This window comes from Pezoporus flaviventris, unplaced genomic scaffold (genome assembly GCF_033815535.1).
Source record: "Pezoporus flaviventris isolate CSIRO_AGI_PZ_B2104156 unplaced genomic scaffold, CSIRO_AGI_Pfla_v1 ptg000013l, whole genome shotgun sequence".
Classification (NCBI taxonomy): Eukaryota; Metazoa; Chordata; class Aves; order Psittaciformes; family Psittacidae; genus Pezoporus; species Pezoporus flaviventris.
This window is the reverse complement of record NW_026892561.1, coordinates 12,679,884-12,699,958: the sequence shown is the minus strand read 5'-3', so window position 1 is coordinate 12,699,958 and position 20,075 is coordinate 12,679,884. Positions and strand designations below refer to the sequence as shown.

The 20,075-nt window shown below is 43.6% G+C and overlaps 1 protein-coding gene across 1 annotated transcript; it reads left to right on the top strand.

Moving 5' to 3' along the window:
* The first annotated feature begins 1,142 nt into the window (after positions 1–1,142).
* Positions 1,143–18,659, top strand: LPAR3 (lysophosphatidic acid receptor 3). The gene is made up of 4 exons (XM_061451644.1): positions 1,143–1,288; positions 6,260–6,792; positions 9,477–10,234; positions 16,974–18,659. The coding sequence occupies exons 3-4, from the start codon at positions 9,499–9,501 to the stop codon at positions 17,321–17,323; spliced, it is 1,086 nt and encodes a 361-aa protein (XP_061307628.1). The 5' UTR covers positions 1,143–1,288; positions 6,260–6,792; positions 9,477–9,498; the 3' UTR covers positions 17,324–18,659.
* The last annotated feature ends 1,416 nt before the right edge of the window (positions 18,660–20,075 follow it).

The following is a 20,075-nucleotide window of genomic DNA, read 5'->3' as shown; positions in this document are numbered from 1 at the left end:
GTGAGCATTCAAGTGAGGGGGACAGAGTGGATTAGAGTTTGGGGTCCTTTCCAAGGGGGGGACTTCTGTTTATGGATAAACCGGCAAAAAGCTGCTGGCATGGAGGCTGTTTAGCATTTCATGTATAATGTTCATGTGCAAGGCTCCACCTAGTCTTTAACACTGTGTCTCTATTTCATGCTGTAATCATTACCAGGATTTCTGAGAAGCGGAGGAGAGATTTTCTGCTGAGATTTTCTTTTGCTGGGTCTCCAGCTCATAGCAGACCTGTGAGTACCTCTGTACTCCTTGGGTATATGCCTAGTCTCAGTAAATGGTTCTGGTAGGTAGCAATGGGTTAGATCCATCTGATCCACAATCTTTAGCTGAATTTGATTGTGTATCATCTCCTACATTGGAGCTCAGCTTGTCTTTCACAGCAGAGCTGTGTGTGTCCTTGGTCTTGCCCTTTGGAGATGACACAAGCCTCAATGTTTCTCTGTCAGCATTGGGTGTGAGATGGTTCTTAGTGCAAAAAAAATCAAACATATTTGAAGGAACAACTACCTGTGGTGCTGGAAGGAAGTGGCACATGTTACCTGTCTGTGCTGTCCTGATCTGCTCATGGACGTTATTGCTGATTTATTTCGTTTTTGTTTACCAAAGCGTGAATTGTGGACCTTCTAACAGGCTTTTTAGGCAGCACAACCCGTCAGATTCACACAGCTCTGGGTGCTCCACGGTCCTGTGTGCTGTGCCTTGTCTCTGCCCGCGTCAGAAGCGCCAAACCTTGGTACCAGGGAGGAGGCAAACGCACCCAACCAACTTTTGCCTTTGGCGTCGACGCAGGTGCCGGGGCCGGGCAGCGCCGGGCGGGTTAACGCGGAGCGGGGCGGGGAGCGGCGGACGGGCGGGCCCGAGCGGCGGCAGCGGCGCTCCGGAGGCTGCTGGTGAGTGGGGCCACGGGGGAAGGGGGAGAACGGGGACGGGACAGAGCTCCCCGGCACAGGGAGCCGGGTGGGGCGGGCGCGTCCCGGGCCGGCGGTGGGAGCACTTCTGCGGGCGCGGTGAATGCGGTGGCTGAGTTACCGTGCCGCTGGCAGGCGGGAGAGCGAAACTGCTGCAGTTCTGGTAACCTTGCCGCTCTCCCTAGGGTCCCCCCCGGGGGCACCTGCCCGTTGACGGTGAGCAGGAAGGGGCGTCCGGGGCTGGCTCCCGGTCCCGGCCCCGCGGTGCCGCAGCCGTGGGCAGTGCAGGTGCTGCAGCTCCGCACCGTGTGCGCGTCTCCGTATGCTTAAACATATGCAAGGTATGGATATTGCCTACATGTACTCATGAGAGCATCTGCACGCTTCAAGCTTAGTTTGCCCACCTCTGGATTTGTGTATCGCGTCCTGCCGAGGCGCTGGCAGTGAGTTTACACCGCGTGGTGCGTGGCACAGATTCTTTATGACCGTTTCTATAAGGTCTCGTCTTAATCTGTGCAATACATGGACAAATACAACGACATCATTTTGCGTTATATCTGCTGATTAGTTTTTTTTTTTTTAAGAAAAAAAGAAGGGGGGGGGGAGTAATGCATGTTCGTGTTTCCAGAAGCTGTGTGGGTACATCTGTTCTCCCTTCTGTAATGTAATTCTAGAAAGACATGTCTTGTTAGAGGTTGGTAAGGTGCTTTGCTGTAGTCTTGTTCTTTATGCTGTGCAGAGGGTGTAGTTTTGTGCATGGTTTTTTGTGCTTATGGTCTTCTAAGAGGTGTAGTAGAAAGCACAACTCAAATCCAGCCATATGATGAAAATCTGATTTTGTCAAATTTATCTGGGTACTGAAAATGAAGTGAAATTAAAAAGCATGCACAAACGGTAAAGCAGCAGCTTTTATTGGAATGTAAAGCTGAAAGATGCATTTGACTTTTTGCAGCATGCTAGTCTATAGTTTCAGACAAGTTGGGTTGACTGTGTCCTTATCCTCCTGTGTTATTATAAGCTTTGACAAACATCCTTCAGCATAGTCTTTATGCTATCAGATAATTTCTGATGTGTAGGTTTTGACATCACAGAGAGTGTATTCCTCTTGGGTATCAGTCCTAAAGATTTGTATGTCTGGGTTCTACTTTTAATCCATTAGTTTCACTTCCATGTCTCTAAGTATTTCTCAGAGGCCATCATTTCTACCAGGTCTACTGAAATGTTTGCAAACCAGGACCCTGGATCTGTTTAACAGATCAGATACAGTCAGGTGGCTTGTTTTAATCGACAGTGGTGTGATTCAGGTCCTCATCAGGTATGTGCTGAAAATAAACAATAGCAGTTCACTTTGGTTGTGACTGTGCTGAAACAGTCTGTTTGCATTCTATAGGTCTTGTGAAAGAAATCTCTGTTGTTGAATTGTAAAATGGAGCTGATAACTATCAATGAACGGACCTGGAAGTTCTGCAGAGATGGAAAGCTTAGTTTAGAAGCAGAGCAGGTACTTTCTTCTAGGCATATTTCACAATGTACAGGCTGTTTGAATGGCTTTTAAATACTTTAAATGGTGTGTCTGTTTCCGCATCATAGGATGACCTGCCAGCTCCTTCCAGAACCACACTTGAGGAGACTTAATGAAAGCTTAGCAGTAAAGTTTTTAGTTTGAACTCCATATATAGATTTAGTAAACCATAATTTCAGAAAGTCTTAAATTACCAAAGTCTGAAGTCTAAACTTGTGGTAACTAGCAAGTTACTTTAATATCTGTCTCTAGCAGCTTTCTGCAATGGATCAGAGCTTTAAAAAGCAATTTAGCGTGGTAAAGCAGCTTTAAACTGATGGGATTTCAGGAGCTGGCACCTGAACTATGTAATACTTTGGTGTAGGTGCCCCTATATCTCTGTGCTTCACAGTTCCACTGCCCGTGCCAGCTGCAGCGGCTCACACAGGAGCAGCCCTGTTGCATACATGCACAGGGTGACACTTCTGTGCCCCACAGTGGTTTTTTTTCTTTTAAGCCTGTTATCAGTCTGTGTGTACAGAGTGCTGTGGGCCGTGGCTGGCAGTGCTGCTTCCTCTCTCTGCAACTTAAATGTTTAGTCTTGAGGGCCTACGTTTCTGGTAGGTTTAACACTTAAGAATTTTTGTTTGCACCATATAGCCTTGGTGTTTTAGATGGGATATATTGATTAAACAATAAAACCCTGAATGTTGATTCCCTTCATTCCACTCCCTTCCCTTTTCAGTCCAAAAGATGATGCCATTAAAATGGGCTATTACACTCGGAGTGGAAATAACTGTGACGCTCTGCTCATCTTAACCTAAAAGGTATTGAAGACCAAGATAATGGGATAATGCTGCTTGTGCATGCTTGATTTGGGTTCAGCCAATTATGTGAAATTGGGAATATTGAAAAAACAAAATGTAGCCAAACACAACCAGAAGTAGATTCTCTTGTTAATAATTCAGTTCTCTGGACTAAAATCTTACTCATTGAGCCTTAGATTTCTTTTTTAAATACAAACTTTTTCCAGTCTGTAAAGCTGAACGTAAAAAAATGGCTTTACAAAAGTATATTCTCAGTTCCTTAAAGACAAGCATGCAGCGTGTGGTTCCAAGCACAGGCAGTGCCCACAGAATTTCCTTAAACAAAATGTAAATCAGTTGCTTCTGCGATAATCTGTCTCTGTAAAACCTGCCAAGTGACTGTCAAGCTTCCCTTGCATCCTCTGATAGTACCAGATGGAAAAAAAAAAAAACAACCACCTTTACTTTAGACTGAGGTATTTGGGTATAACTTAGTTCTTTGTGTGCCACCTTTCAGTTTGTTTCTCTAAATTGATGGTTTTGGTTATAATATCAATTAACCATTAAAGACAGTTAAAAGCAAACCACAGTAGCTACCTCGCAGAACTCCTTCTTACAGTTACATATTAACATTTTTGGCCTCTGCTGTGTTACACACCCTTTTCTGCACTGGTATTTCTTTCTAAGCTGAGGTAACCTGAATGGGTTTCTTGGGTTACTGTGCAATCATTTGGCTGTGTTTTCCTCCGTGGCCGTACATGTATGCAGGGTGTGGAGGGGGACAAGGGACCAATTGCCTTTCTGAACTGGTATTACTTGTATGTATAGCTTGGCTGCCTGGTGTCCCGGCTTCCTACTGCTGCCTCCACCTTCCTCATGGGAATGAAGTGAGAGAGAGGTTTTCAGTAACAAGAAAAAGATAAGCAGCACCATAGTTTATCCTGAAGAGCAGGAAGGGACGGAGGGTGTTCATGACTGCCTGTAGCACAGGCTTCAGGAGCAGGAGTGCTGCAGTGGGGAGCCATTGCCAGGGGATGTGTAGCCTGCAAGCCTCCAGATGCTCCTTTTGTGGTACGGTACCAGGGCTGACTGCTGCTTGTAGAAGTTTAAAACACCTAAACAATTGCAGAAAGGCAATTGCTGTGGCTTAATATTTCTCTGCAGTAATGGTTTGAATACAAGGAGAGTCTTTCTTCTTGCCTCTTTGCTCTGCCACCAATGCCTGTGATCAGTCAGTATGATAAACTCTGCTTTCTGAAGAGTAACTTTTGTAATAAGTTTCAAAATATCTTGGAAATCTGTATTTGATACCTCATCTCTGGTAATGGGCAAGGGGAGGCAGGAAGGTGAAGTGCGGCAGCTTGCCCACTTTATAGGCTGTGCCTAGGCTCAGCTTGCTCCTCTGTGCCATCCCATGGACCTGCCTGGACTGTACTGGCTTCACTCTTTGTCCTCCTGTTCTGGAGCATATCATTTTGGATGCTGAACCATGCCAAATTCTGCATAGAAATCCCTGTGCCAGCTCAGGGGAACCAGCACTAACCCAGGCTGGGGTTCTGCCTGGCAAACTTTCCCATGCCAACCTTCAGTCCTGCTGCAGGACTTCACTGCTGTAGTCCTGTAGGTTCAGTCCTGCTCGATGGACCTCCCAGTCCAGCAGCAAATATGCCTTGAATCCTCTCAAGGTAGCTGACTGTGCCAGCCCAGGCTTGTTGCATTTTTACAGGAGCAAGGCAGAAGCTGTCAAAGTCCCCCAAATTGATGCCAACCCTTCAATAAACTTGTGGCCAATGTATTGAAACAGCTTAGGTTTTAATGGACAGGAAAGAGGCAGAAAACCAGTGTGGTGTGACATGAATCACGTTATGGCTTGCAGGTTAAACTTTGTAATAACCTTCTCTTTAAAACACTGAGTTTTTTCCTTCAGACATGTCTGCATTAATAACAAGTGACTCAGCTTCAGCTGATTTACAGGCTGAATTTTGGTTTGAACCAAAGTGACTTAAGTGATTTTAATTGCTGTTTGAATTGAGGAAAATCAGTGATTTAAATAACATACTAAAAATCTGTATATTGAAATTTAATAACTTGAGGCAAACTAATTTCTAATTGAATAACTATTAAAGTATATTAGTTTGCAACATCCAAAACAGTATCTAGGTGAGAGTTCGCTAACTCTTTATTTAGGTAGCTAGTGTAATATATTCCTGTCTACCCATGCAGATTTTTGACTTTTATTTCAAGAGTGGTGTAAAATATATTCTGACTTGATACAAGTTGCACTTACAAATAGGAATTTAAAATCAACTCAAATATACAAGCTGTCTTTAAGACAAACAGAGCTCAAGATATGCTGCATTGGAAAGGATTCTTAATGTATGCTTTGCATTTGAAAGCAGTTTAATTGAACTGAATCCACGGAGTTCTTTTGAGCAGATATTTTATGTTTACTCAGAGTTGTAGAGGAAAGCACACTTTGCAGGCCATCAGTTTCTGATCTTTGTAGCCACTGTTGGCTGAACTGAAGTAATTATTGTATTGAAATAAAACCTTTTTGACAAGGGTGTGTTTTTGGCAGTTGTGAAGCTCTGTTTTTGCTTGCAAGTGACTAGTGGCAAGCTAATACCTCAGCCCATCTATAGGATATGTAATATGTGGTTACTGCTGTCAAGTTTTTGGTGGCCTGTATGAAGGGCTATAAAATACTGAGTGGCAGAGAAGAGGTGAATGGGTGTTGTTTGCTCTGTGTTCCCATAAAAAACAAGATGTCTGGAGCTCATGAGTGCCACATTCAAAGCAGAAGAGGGCAGATTTTCATGAAGTGAGTAGCAGAACTTGGGAGCTCTGGTGCAGACTCCAGATGACCGTTTGATTTGGGCTGACCTGTTTTCTACTATTTGTTTCTATTTTTTAAATTTTTAACAATATTTTACCTGAATCTTCAAATTCATGTGTACTTAAATCTGAAATATGTAATACTGAAGGGTGTGTTTTTTCTTTTTAAGTTTAAACCTACCCTGATTAAGAAAAACATCTCTGATTTGGATACAGAGGAGAAGACCTGGATACCAAAGTCTTCAATGTATTGAACTGTGACATGCTAGGAAATATGGCACATCCTGTCATACAGCTCTTGTGCCTGATGTGGACTGGGGCAGGACCGCTGAGAATACAGGTGCACAGTGCTATCACAGCTGCACAGCTCCCCTGAGGCCAGGATGGTTCTGCTGGGAGGACTTGAAATAAAATGAAGGTGTGAAATAAACCACTGTCTGGAAGGACCCTGCTGTGACAAGTGCTTTTTGTGCATAAGCTGGTAGAGACAGCCAAGTGCTACATCTCGGCTCTGAAGGACTGGGATGCAAACTAGCTCCACGTCAGCTACCACTCTGGTGCAGCTTCCATTTGGACATCTCCAGAGTCTGCCCTTTGACCCTGAGACCTCAGCTGGATGCTTTCCTGCTCCCTCCCATCTTACCTCAACACCTGAAGACGTCACTTTCAAAACTGGTTGTTATTTGAGCTCTGCTGTGTGACAGTGAGTGATTATTTTGGTGGAGCATTAGATGTGTGATTTCTTTATTTTGACAACCCCCCTTTTCTGGGTAGTACTGAAAATCAGGGTGGGATCAATAAGATGAAGCATTTAGATTAGGTTCATAGTTGATATTTTGGATATTTTTTTAAGCTTGCTTTCCAGATGAGATGCAAAAAGTATCTGCATATTTCTTTCTTCTCCTGTCACCGCAAATAAGAGCGATTCATCTGTTGAGATGATTACACGGTAACATGCAATATGTTCAGAAAACTTTCCCTATAATTTTCACATATTCTACACTCCCCTCCCCTGCCATTCTTGCCCAAAATGCTGCTTCTATTTGCAGGCATTTGGGCTGTTCTGTAAAAGCTTCATGTCAAGCTCAGCAAGTCCTTTACTGCCTTGGTGGGTAGGAGCAGAGCCATCTTGGTTGGCAGGGTTCCCAGCACTCTGCTGCTTGAGCTGTTTTCTGTAGCTCCTCGTGGAACTCTGGTCACTTATGAACTTGAGTACTTCCTAGGTGAGGATGGGGAATGTATCAGCTGCCCAACTCTACTGCCACAAACAGGAAGCCTTAGGCATTGAATTCAGATTGACTCCTTATGGTGGATCTGAGCTGCTAAGGCTTTTTTTATTTGGAGTTGAAGGGCTGATTTACTTGGTTCCTTCCGCTTCTCGTCCTTTAGTAATTGTCCTTAGTTTTATGTGTCCGAATTTGATTTTTTTTTTAATTATACATTCTTTTATAAAAGTGGCTGCCTAGGTTCTTGATGGTAATAAAATGGACAACAATGTCAAGTGATCCGATTTCATGTTGACTACTAGATGTAGGGTGGGAACTGGGAACCAAGGCAATAACTCAGAAAATCAAAACATTAAAAACAAACCGAAAAACCAAAGCAAAACCCCCAACCCAAGACTGCTGAAAGAATTAATCACCAAATAGTGCAGGTTCATTTCAAATCGGGTAATACAAATACTGCATGAGAGAAATGGCACAAGTATCATAACTTAAATGGCAGAAGATGAACCTTTTAACCTTAACTCAGAAGGAACCTTTTAATATAAATGTGGCTTGTTAGCCAGCCTGCTGGGGATTGCTTAATTTGCTTCCCAGTCCCTGGGGAGATGAGATATAGCTGTTAGGCAACCACAGGGTAATAACAGACAAAGTGAACCTGATCTTTATCTGTGATCAATTTTAGCTGTAGAGATGAAAAGCTTATTCTTTTTTGTATCTCTCTGCCTGTAACCGCTTCGAGGTGTGGGGTTTTATGGTTTTTTTTGTTTTTTCTTTTCAGCCCCACTCTGTCTGTCACTGGCACCCATGACAGCCTGGGGCTCACAAGGAGCTTTACAAACGTTATTAACCTTGCTGCCTCTCCTGCAGCTTTGTATCCTGATACTTCCTCCTCTCTGTCCTTAGTCAGGTATCAGTCTGTCCCTCTGTATAATACCTAATGTGATTAGGATCTTGTGCTATGGTTGGATTCTTAAGTTTTGCTAAATCTATTAATGTATATATCGTATCTATTAATAAAGTCATTGTTAAACCCCTTATTCAGATGCTGACAGCGAATGTGAGCTCCAGTGATGATCAGACACAAACTCTCCCTACCAGGCAGTGAGACCCTGCATGGGGTCTGGTCACCATGAGTAATTGCTGTCAGACCTGCCTGTGTAAATTAATTCAAGTTCAGTTTGATTCATAATAAAGGCAGTGAAATTGCCAAGGCAGCTGCCATTGACCTCACCGGAGTAGCTGAAGTGTGATGTAATCTGGAACACAGACTCCCATTCCATCATGGTTAATGGCCCTGTGTGCAAAATAGTGCTGAGTGGGTATAAGAAAAAACCCAGTACTACTGCTGTTGCTGGGGCTTGCTTTATCCTGTGGTTGGGTAGGGAGCAGTGTTTTGGTTTTGAAGATAATTGGGCTGTGTGGTGCTCACAGGGCTCGGGGTTGACAGCCCAGTAAAAGAATCCCTGGCTTTAAAACAGTCAAATATGTAGAACATTTTTTTTTCCTTTTCATCACACTTAAATCCTGTAGTAGCAAGTAACAGGCATGTGCTCAGAATATATATGCCTGTAGCAATTTATATTCCTATATTTTTACATTATTAGTTTATAATTAAAAGCAAAAAAAAAGTTGTTGTTGTTTGTTTTTTTTGCCAATATTAGGCCTTTTATTGCTTAGTCAGTAAAATGGAAAAATTATGTTTTATGCTTCTTTGTCCTGACTGGGTACATTGAGAAATGGAAATAATGATGGGGCTGTGGCTCAGACATAGGATTTCATGGCAAGAATGGCTTGGCTGTTGCTCAGATTTTCTTTGTGACCTTCAGACAGTCACTTTTAACTCTTTAACTTCCACTTTGTTGCTAGACACTATGGCTACTAGTGCAAAGGCACTGTGTTGGGGTTTTGTGAGCAGGTAAGTCTCATAAAAGTTCCTCATCATCCAAGCATCGTGTGCTGCAGTCCTCCAGGGGACAGAATGTCATCTTCTGCATTAACTGTGTAAAATATGAATGTTTACCTAAAGTCTCCAAATACATTCCCTCTCATGTCCATGTTCTATCTCCTTTTCCCTCAAAAAAAACCTGTTAGGTATGGTGACTGAAGCAATAGCTGGGGTTTTCTTAATCCTTCTTTCTTTTTTCCCTTCCACTCCTCCCAGGATGCAGGGGCTTTAATCCAGGATGAATGAATGCTACTATGATAAGCGCATGGACTTTTTCTATAACAAGACAAACACAGACACAGTAGATGAGTGGACGGGGCCACAGCTTATTGTTGTTCTGTGTTTTGGGACGTTTTTCTGCCTCTTCATTTTCATTTCAAATTCATTGGTCATAGCAGCTGTGGTCAAGAACAAGAGGTTTCATTTTCCCTTTTACTATCTTCTGGCCAACTTAGCGGCTGCAGACTTTTTTGCTGGAATTGCCTATGTCTTCTTGATGTTCAACACTGGCCCAGTGTCTAAGACATTAACTGTTAACCGCTGGTTTTTGCGTCAGGGTCTTCTGGACACCAGCCTGACAGCTTCCCTGGTGAATCTGCTCGTCATAGCTGTTGAGCGGCACATGTCGATAATGCGGATGAAGATCCACAGCAATCTTACGAAGAAGAGAGTCACCTTTTTAATTATATCTATTTGGGCCATTGCTATTTTCATGGGTGCTGTTCCCACCTTGGGTTGGAACTGCCTCTGTGACATTACTGCCTGCTCATCCCTGGCACCTATTTATAGCAGAAGTTACTTGGTGTTCTGGAGTGTCTTAAACCTGGTTGTCTTCTTCATTATGGTGGTGGTTTACATAAGAATCTATATGTACGTCCAGAGGAAAACCAATGTCTTATCATCGCACACTAGTGGATCCATTAGCCGTAGGAGAACCCCTGTGAAGCTTATGAAGACTGTCATGACTCTCTTAGGTAAGAGACTACAATACGTGATATACAAGGGTGACAATGCCAATGAATGGGTTTGTGGGGTTTATCTGTTTTGTTGTTTGGTTGGTTGAGGTTTCTTTAAGCATATTGTACCCCCTTCAAACAAAACCAGAAAAACCCTCATCAAACTTCTAAGTGCTGGAGGCATTTAGGCTTCTGTCCGCTTTAGATAGTGAAACAACTGCTGCACCACACAGAAATAAGTAAAGACTAATCAATATGCAGAAGAAATGAGTCTGTTTCAGCTTGTTAAAAACACAAATTATCTACAGGTATGTTTGGGGGGGGGGGGAATACAAAATCATTTGGAGGAAGGCTTGTGAACATTCACAGCTATCTAGAAGAATGGTTTTGTAATAATATTCTTGAATATCTGCCCAAGGTCATAAATCCTATGGCTGGATGTGGATAGTTTCCTCTGCACTTCTTCCTCTTGACTGTGTCCTAAATGTACTACTTCCCCCTGAAATGCATCCTCCCTGGGGAAAGGAGTTGATGCCTGGTGGGTCTGTGACTTTGACAGAGCTTTGCTTTGCAAGGGGAAAATTCATCTTCATTCTGTGAAGATTGCATGGTGCAAAATACTTTAAGGTGGTTATACATTATGGCCTTGATTTCTAGATCATAACACAAAATTTGACTTGGATTCTGCACTAGAGACACTGCTGATATTTGGGCAGCTCAGATCACTGCATCAGTTAGTTGTGATGTAGCTGCTAGTTAAATAATGCATTCGAGAGGATGATTGATCATTGGAACAGAGTACTAGCTGTAGCAGTCAGTTTTCCCTAGGGAGACTTGAATCTGCATGAGGTGTTTTCTGGAAGCCAGGTTGGTACAACTCACTGTGGATGGAACTGTGGGGGGGGACAGTGGGACACTTGTAAAGCTGGGCTCAGGTGGTAGGGAACTCTAAACCCACAAATATGGCTTTACCGCTTTGACAGCTGTTCAGCATGGTGGTACTAGAGAGGTCTGAGAGAAAAGTGTCAGTTTTCATGGAGGCAGGAGTTACCAGGGTAGGAAATTGGCTAAGGACACTTCCTTCCCCTTGTGGTCTATGGATGTTGCACAGTCTGGTATCTGCTTCTCTTTCTTCTTACCGCTGCACCCCCCAGAATAACAGTGCTGTAGTACACAACACCTTTGTCTACCAAAATGATGTTTTAAGATGCTTTAGAAGCCAGTATCAGTTAAATTTTACAGTGTCTGACCTTGGAAAAGAACTTTACTTGGTTCAAGTAAATACAAGGTTCTCGCTTATGCTCCTGTGTCTTCTGAAGTTGGCTTGTCCACTGCCAGAGCCTTTCCCTTCTAAAGAGCTCCCCAGTACTCCTTCCTCTTCCCTCCCTTAATTTTATGGCACCTATAGAGAGACAAGGTGGTGATTGTTCTTATCCCCCACCTTGACTTGCTGGGGCAAGATTTGATCTTCTGCCCTGCCTGAAGCTCTCATGCAGTAAAACTTAAACCATGACCTGGAAAGAGAAAATTTCTGTAGAAAAGCTCTGAATAGCTCCAAATATGACCATGCCCTAATGTGTAAGCGTTGGGTAGACTGTAGTTAACTGCTGCATTGGAAAGAGATAAAAGTGCTTGAAAAAGCAGTTTTCTGAGCATTTCTACTGAAGGCAGAACTGCAGGCTGTTTTCTGGGAAGTCGCATGGAAATAAATCATCATGCATAGCCTTGTCTAATTTATATGTATATTTATACAGTTTGGTTTTGAATAAGGTGAAGATGGAGGGTGTTAAGGGAATGCTGGAATAACGCTGTTGGCTCTCGGTGCCACCTGTGCATGTTTGCAGGTCAGAGCAGCAGAGGTGTTCTGTGTGCTGGAGGACACCCAACTGCCTAGTGGGGGAGTTGGAAGGACAGTGGTGGTTGCTGTTTGCTAATCCCTTGTGGTCCTTTAGCCTGTGGCAGATCTTCAGTGCTCACCATGGCCATGCTGCTGTGAGGGAATAAACCCCACTTTAAACTTAATTTTCAACTTAGACTTTCTTTTATTAGGGAGAGGAGCCTTAGGACTATGGGTTGACTTAAAGATCAGCATTACCTTCCTCTTACTCACAAAATATGGCTTTTCAGCTACCAGATAAAACTATAATTTGGCCAAGGCATTTAGTGATTTAATATGCTGGGCCAGACAAATTTAACTTAGAAAGCCTGAGTCCTACTTTAGAGATCATAATTTTGTATACTTACTTTGTCAGTCAGAAACGACACCAAAAAAGAGCCTGCTTCCAAAGAAGTGGACTCAGTGCATGTGTTCCTGGATGCAAGATCTACCTCAGACTCCTGTGTCAGGGGAAGCGTATCTTGGCATGTTCCTTCGTATTGGTTCCTCCAGTTTTGACTCTGAAAGGCTTTTTATAAACATTTATTTCTAGGAATGAGAATTTATTTTACGAAACGGTTTGAAGTGTGCATTCATAGCCAAGTCATTCAAGCACACTCTGCAGAATGTATTAGAAACTGAACAGCACATTTTCTGGGCTTCCCTATTACCAAAGAAGTTACCAAGTGACCGATTTGATTCTTCCAAAATTTTGCTTGCATCCACTGATGCAACAACCTCCAGCTGTATGCAACATGTAGATTTTGCTCAAGGCAGTTATTTCTAATGGCTTGTTCAAGAACATCTGAAAATGTTTTGGAATACATGCCTGATAACAGTCTCAACTAAAAGCAATTCCAAGATACTCTGTTGCTGGATGAAACATGATGAGAACCAGAGTTCCTGTTAATGTGCTCTGTTGGTTTCATGGGGGGTTCAGGACAAAATCCTGCTGGCATGCTGCTCCTCCTGTCTGCCTCCACTTCTGTTTGTGGGGAGCCTGGGCATCTGGCTGGCTGCCCCTCCAGCAAAGCATGGCTGTCCTCTGTGGGTGTTCTCCTCCTGTGGTCCTCCGCTTTAGAGTTGAGGGAATCTGGGTTTCAGTGTGACTTTGTGGGTTCATGGTGGCTTTTTGGCCTCGGATGACACCTTCCAGAGACTGGGATTCAGGTCCCTGTCATTTACCTTTTTCTATCATAACCCCTTAAAATGGTCCATCACAGGATAGGAGCAAGGCTTTCCCTTTGGTGTGCTAAACCATAGGAGGTTATCTGATTGAAACTGGAAGATAAGAAACCTAGCAAAGGGGGCTAAAATCCTCTTAGGCTGACTTTGTGGCATAGTCCTAGCTAAGCCTGTGACTATAGCTTTGAAGAAGGGCAGCTGCAGGTGTGCGGGTACGTGATTTTTCAGATGGTCTGTATATGGTAGCTCATCTGAACTTGGCAGTGAGATTCCTGCTGAAATAGCTGCTTTGGGGTGGATGATTTTCAGTTTCAGTGAATTTATAGTTTAATTGGTAACTTACTGTTTTTAACTCGGTGTCCATGTGGCAAAGGCAACTGGAAACTACTGCACTCTTCTCAGTGTTGGCATGCTCGGGGACAGCTTTGATGTGTGGAGCTTTATGACATGGTGCTGCCAAAGCATCAGTAGTGCTTCCAGGTACACAGGGATTCACTTTCAAGCAGAGATAATGTAGCCTGCAAGAAAATACTATTTTAAATCTAATGGCAAATCCTTAGCCTAACCTTGAGTCATTGTGGCACTTGATCCCCTATAATCTGGTGGGAAGACCCAGAGCTGTTCTTCTGATCTATGTTGCAGCCAGGCTGTGTTTCAAGTCACTTCTGTGAATTTTAGAGAGCCCCAGAAATTAAACTCTTTCTGGAGCATTGCACTTTCAGGGACAGGAATTCCCATGGGATAAAATGTCTGCAAACAAGAAAATCACTGAAGGGCCAAGACAAAGGTATGCATTTAGACTTAACCATGGTTCCCTCTGGAAAGATCTGTTGTAAAAATGGCAAAATCCAAGCAAGGCTGTGAGTCTGAACCATGCCTTGCTTTCATCTCTGCAGTGTTAAGAGCAGGGTGTGAATCCCTTGTGCTATCTCCATACACAGCAAAATGTACTTTTGATGATGGAGTCAAAGCAACACCCCGTGGAAGCATCAGCCAGTAACTTTGACACTGTCACTGCATTGCCTCCTGTCCTTGTCTTCAGTCATGGGCTGGGGGAAATGTGCAGATACTTGTCTGCAGATGTCTTAACTTCCCTTGCTTTTGTCACTGAAACCTTTTAGGGTTTTTCCTGTTTAAATAGACAGGAATATATCCTAGGAGTTTGTGGACTAATCCCCCTGCAATCCTGGGGGTTTGTTTGAAGGGGAGATTTCTGTGTCTTTTGTTACATGTGGCTTTGGGGTCTATTTCCTGCTGACTTCCATGAAAGCAGAGTTGGACCTTGCATGCTTTGTGGAGCAAGTGGTCAAAATGCTTTCAGTGCTTGCTCTAGGGAGGGTTTGTTACCATCTTGATTCCTGCATGGAGCTGGTGTGTTGGTGATATTGCCAGTGACCCTTTGTGGCCAGCAAAAACACCCTATCCAAATACTTACGGAGACACTCAACTGTTGTTGTCTGGGTGGTCTGGTTCCAGGGCTTTGCTGGTGAACCCCAGGGCAATAAATTAGTACAGTGTTCTCTGCATTGTAGACTGTAAGAGTTGGTATCACAACTGCTTACTCAGCATACTGGAGCCAAACCAGTATGTAATATAGAGACTGAGCAGAGAAAACAAGTGTTGTGGTAGCAGTTTGAAGCTCCTAATGCCAGTGGGCAATGGAGGAATGTTACTGATGTTAACCAGTATCTCAAAACTAACACTGTGAAAGTAGTACTTAGCATCACAAAAATCTTGGTACAGCAGAGTAGAAAATGCAGTTTCTGAAGGAGGTGGTCTCTTGCCTTTCTGTTCTGTAAAATATTGCCTGGAAAATAGTAAATAAGTAGGTTGAATTTTGTTTGGTCTCCAGGAGCACAGATTTACAGCAAGATCTGTGGTACCTTGTCCTGGATACATTTTTCAGCAATCCTAATGCTTAATAAATCACATGAATTCAACTTTATATATCATTAAGGCTTGCCCATCAGAATGGCACAGACTGTATTGAACTCCTTGTTGGGGAGAAGTGTCCAGTACTGCTGAAACCAGACCATGTGCTATGGAGTCCTGACTCTGGTGCTGCCTAGGTCCCACTGCTTGCCTGTACAATTCAGCTATGGGAAAACCAGCAGCTTTAAAAAGAGTGAGCTGGACTTGATTTCCCTACAAACATTGTTGAACAGATACCAACACTCCCAGGAGAGCTTTTTAGCATGTAGTTGCCATCATCCTTATTTGTTTGTTTATTTTTTCTAAGCCCCAAAAAGGGGAAACTCTGCTGTTATAAATGATTGGAATTTCCTCAGTACGTTGTTCAAACTGTGACTGTTGTGCAGAGTTGTAATTTTCTATTTCTGTATGTCAGACAGCAATTGTGGCTTGTGCTAAGTTAGTATTATCGTGCACATGGCTACTCCTTCCTTGGGCTCAAGGCGAGGGCTGACAGGCTGTGGTGATGGAGGAGACAAGAGGGCAGATGGGGCAGCTCAGGGTCCCCCTGCAAGCTCGTGGCCAAGGGCTGTTCTGGGTTGCCATGTTTCCCCCTCCCCACCCGTGCTGCCCATACCCCTGCCTTCATGGTGGGGTTGTGCAGTAATGTGGAAAGATGCAAATGCAATATTGAACTTTGTCCTAAGCCAAGGTTTTTATGCTTTCTTCATGTTGTCTTCACTCTAAGATCTCTTCCCTTATTTCCTCTTTCTGGTGGAAGAGGAATGTGTTGTCCTACTTCGTGTGTTTCAGCTTTTATTATCGCCATGTGTCTCACTTCTTCCTCACAGGTGCTGTTATCGTTCCTGCCCAGCTTTGAAACACAAGGAGAACTCTGTTGCTCCTGGGCTTTTCCTGCAGTTTCTTGCTACACTACAGAGTTTTCTTGTTCCCCACCACTACACTCTTATTTCCTCATCCTTTTGTATCTTTTTTCTTTATTCTGTTCTTTGCTTCATTTCTTTGCCCTCGCTTATCACATCCTTTGATTCCTCTTTGCTAACTCATCTGTTTTCTTTGCCTCTTCATTCACTACTGGACTTGTTTCCTCGATCTAAGTTGTTTTGTCTCAAGTCCTCTGCACGCACAAGCCAGGAGGGAGTGGTGGAGAGAGGTGGGCTGGTGGTCTGACAGGCGCCAGCAGTGTGCTTGTGTGTCACAGGCAATGGCATGTATCCTGTGGGGTTTCCACCTGGGATGTGTTTAAATTATGATTCCTATTTTATGAATTGGGCATTGTGCCTATAGCTCTCAGAGTCAGCTGTAGCGTGACAGAAGACGTGTCCCTTCTTTGGGTCATATTGCGGTAGTGGTGGAAGTGAGCCACCTGGTATGTACACCTCCAGCATACAAGAGAGACGAAGAGAGGAAGTCTGAGTTCAGAGTGCTAGTTCTCTGCTTGTTAATGCTCCAGAGCTCTTGTTTATTTATCAGTGTGGACAACTCACTGTTGTGATGACCTTTCCCTGCTTGTGTTTGAGCTGATGTTGTCAGTAGCTGGATTCTTGCTCCCTGCAGCCTTCTGAGAAAGCTTCTCTGCCTTATACTCAGGGCTTGATGGAGAAATTGTATTAGATATGATCTTGATACTGTCATGAGAGTTTTGTCCTCTCCTGCTTTTATAGTTTTTGTGTAGAATTTTGATGAATCCAGTAATTTTGTAAGAGGCAAAAAAAAACCAAACTCCTACCAGTTTAAAGTATTTTTTTTCTCCTTTATTTCTAGGTGCCTTTGTTGTCTGCTGGACCCCTGGCCTGGTTGTCTTACTGCTGGATGGTCTGAACTGCACCTACTGTGGGATTCAGAATGTTAAGAGGTGGTTTCTTCTCCTGGCCCTCTTGAACTCTGTTATGAACCCAATAATTTATTCATATAAAGATGATGAAATGTGGGGCACCATGAAAAAGATGATTTGCTGCTCCTCTGAGGATAAGAGCCAGGACAGGCGCTCTTCACGGATCCCCTCAGCAGTTCTCTGTAGGAGCATGGATACCTCGGGGCACTACATTGAAGATGGCATTATTCAAGGGACAATTTGTGGAAAAGGAGATCTTGGTGACAAAGGAAACTCCTGAGCTATTCGAGAAACTGACTTGGCTGGAAAAGGAGAGGGGGAAGGGAGAGTTTTGTAAGAGATTGACTGGCAAAGCTAGTAAACAATATATCCACTTTGTTCCAGAGCCTAAACTCCAGTGTTAACAAAAGTTCTTATAAATAATTGCCTGATGGAAAAACACTTTGTAATGAAGAAAACTTTCAGTGCTGCCATCTTTCTCCTTTTCTTCTTTTAAGTACATGAAATTGTTTTTTCGTATGAATGGAATAAATACACCTCAGAGACTTTTGCATGGAAACAAAATGTAAGCCACGTAGCGAGACCCTCCTTAAACTCCTACAGAGAAAATAAACCTGCCTCACTGTGCAGGTTTAGCATTCATTCAGTATTTATGCTTTAAACAGTTTCTGTGCTTCTTGAGGAGGATCGCAGGCTTGGGGGGTCAGAACTGACATCGTGACCTGTTGTCTCGGTTGACAAAGTTCATGAAATAGGCCATACTTACCTTCTCTCTTCCTCCTCCTTATCTTGCTTTCAGAATAGGCAGTTTGGTGGTTTATTAAAGCTATGCCAGAAACCTGGCTGTGATGAAAAGCCCAGATCAGTGTACAGGAGTAACTGTGACTGTGGATTGTCAGGATCAGTACAAGAAGCACAAAAGCCATTATTACTTCCATAGTGGAGTGAATGCTCAAGGAGATGTATTGCACTCTGTGCTGCTATTGCGTAGGCAGACATCGAGGGTAGATTAACAGAACAGTATGGCTGTGTTCATTATGCTCATTTCTTACTTCCCCTGATAACATCAAATGGGTGTGCTCACTCCTCTTTAACTGCTATGCCACTGAAAGAAATGAAATCCAAGCTCTGTTTTAAGAGGGTGAACTTTGAAAGGACGTTTAAATATACATGTATACAGGTTCAATAAAGCTATTTAAAATAGAAAGTAATTTACAGGAAAAAACCTGAAACCAACCTAAATCACTGTGGAAGTACAGTATGCATTGATCGTCTGATCTTGTTTGGGCCACATTTGGCCTCTCATTTGCAAACAGGGTACTTGAGGAAGAGGCCATGAAACAGAAGGGCTTTCAGCATTATGACTAATCAAGTCTAGTGTTGATGCAGCCACAGCCCAAATTGTTGAAGTTTTGGCTAACACACAATGCTCTAATGGAGGATCCAGCAATTCAGAGCTCGAGTCAAGTTTTTTAATTTAACTTCAAAATAAAAAAATCAAATGCAAATTTCTCAGTCTTGTAATAACCTGGCTCCTGCTGGCTTGTTTCAACAGCAGTGAGCTCCCTGCTACCCATCTTAAGTCTCCTTGAGATGATCTGTCCCGTGTCCTAGAGAAAGTCTGATCCCTGCTATTCAAGCAAGTGATTGCAACCAGGGGTTATGTTGGGCAGTTTTGACCACTTGCAATTGGCAGAGAACACCACCGAGAGCATATTCTATGACAGTGAAAGATAAAGATTGGCTGTGGCACAGGGAAATTCCTTTGGTGCAACTTCCATGTTGGATTGCATTGGTCGAAGCAGAACCAACACTTAGCTCAAAGGCCAAGTTGCACTATGGGATTTCACAGCAGGCCTTGGCTTACAAATACGTGAAGCCCCTCTTCAGAGAGCTCTCCTGTAGCACAAGTTACCTTGTAGGGATATGGTCTAAAATTCAAGGTGGATGCTGTGTTTGACTTGTTTAGACAGGGTTTTTTGCTATTATAATGCAGTGTTCTTGTGCAAATACTACTTCATTTGATGTTTTGAGAAGTACATAAAGTGGTGCTTTCTAGAACTGGTGCTGTGGTGGGTTGACCCTGGGTCGGTACCAGGTGCCCAGTGAAGCTGCTCTATCACTCTCTCCCTCAGCTGGACAGGGGCAAGAAATAAAATATAAGGCTTGTAGGTGAAGATAAGGATGGGGAGAGATCACTCGCTACCACCGTCACAGGCAAAGCAGACTCAACTTGAGGAAAAATGAATTTAATTTATAGAATCATAGAATAGTTAGGGTTGGAAAGGACCTTAAGATCGTCTAGTTCCAACCCCCTTGCCATGGGCAGGGACACCTCACACTAAACCATCTCACCCAAGGCTTCATCCAATTAGAGTAGGAAAAACACCTTCCCTTCTTCTTGGCCTTAACTTTATTCCTGATTTTCTCTGTCTCGTCCCCCAGTGTGGAGCAGGGGCTCAGGGAAGGGGGGTTGCTGTCAATTCATCCCATTGGCTCTGCCACCTCCTCCTCCTCAGGGAGAACTTCTCATATTCTTTCCCTGCTCTGGTGTGGGTTCCCTCCTACAGGAGATAGCTCTCCATGAACTTCTCCAGTGTGAGTCCTCCCCATGAACTGCTCCAGTGTGGGTCTCTTCTGTGGTCCTGCCAGGAAGCTGCTCCAGGATGCGCTTCCCATGGGATCACAGCCCCCTTTTGGCATCCACCTGCTCTGGTGTGGGGTCCTCTATGGGCTGCAGGTGGATATCTGCTCCACCATGGACCTCCATGGGTGCAGGGCATCAGCCTGTCCCACCATGGTCTTCAACACAGATGCCAACCTTGGTACCTGGAGAGTTGTTTCTCTCACATATTCTCACTACACTCTCTGGCTGCATGTTGTGCAGGTTTTTTTCCTCTTCTTAAACACGTTTTCCTAGAGGCGGTACTACTGTGACTGATGGGCTCAGCTTTGGCCAACAGTGGGTCTGTCTTGGGACCGTCTGGCATTGGCTCTATTGGACATAAAGGATGCTTCTAGCACCTTCTCAC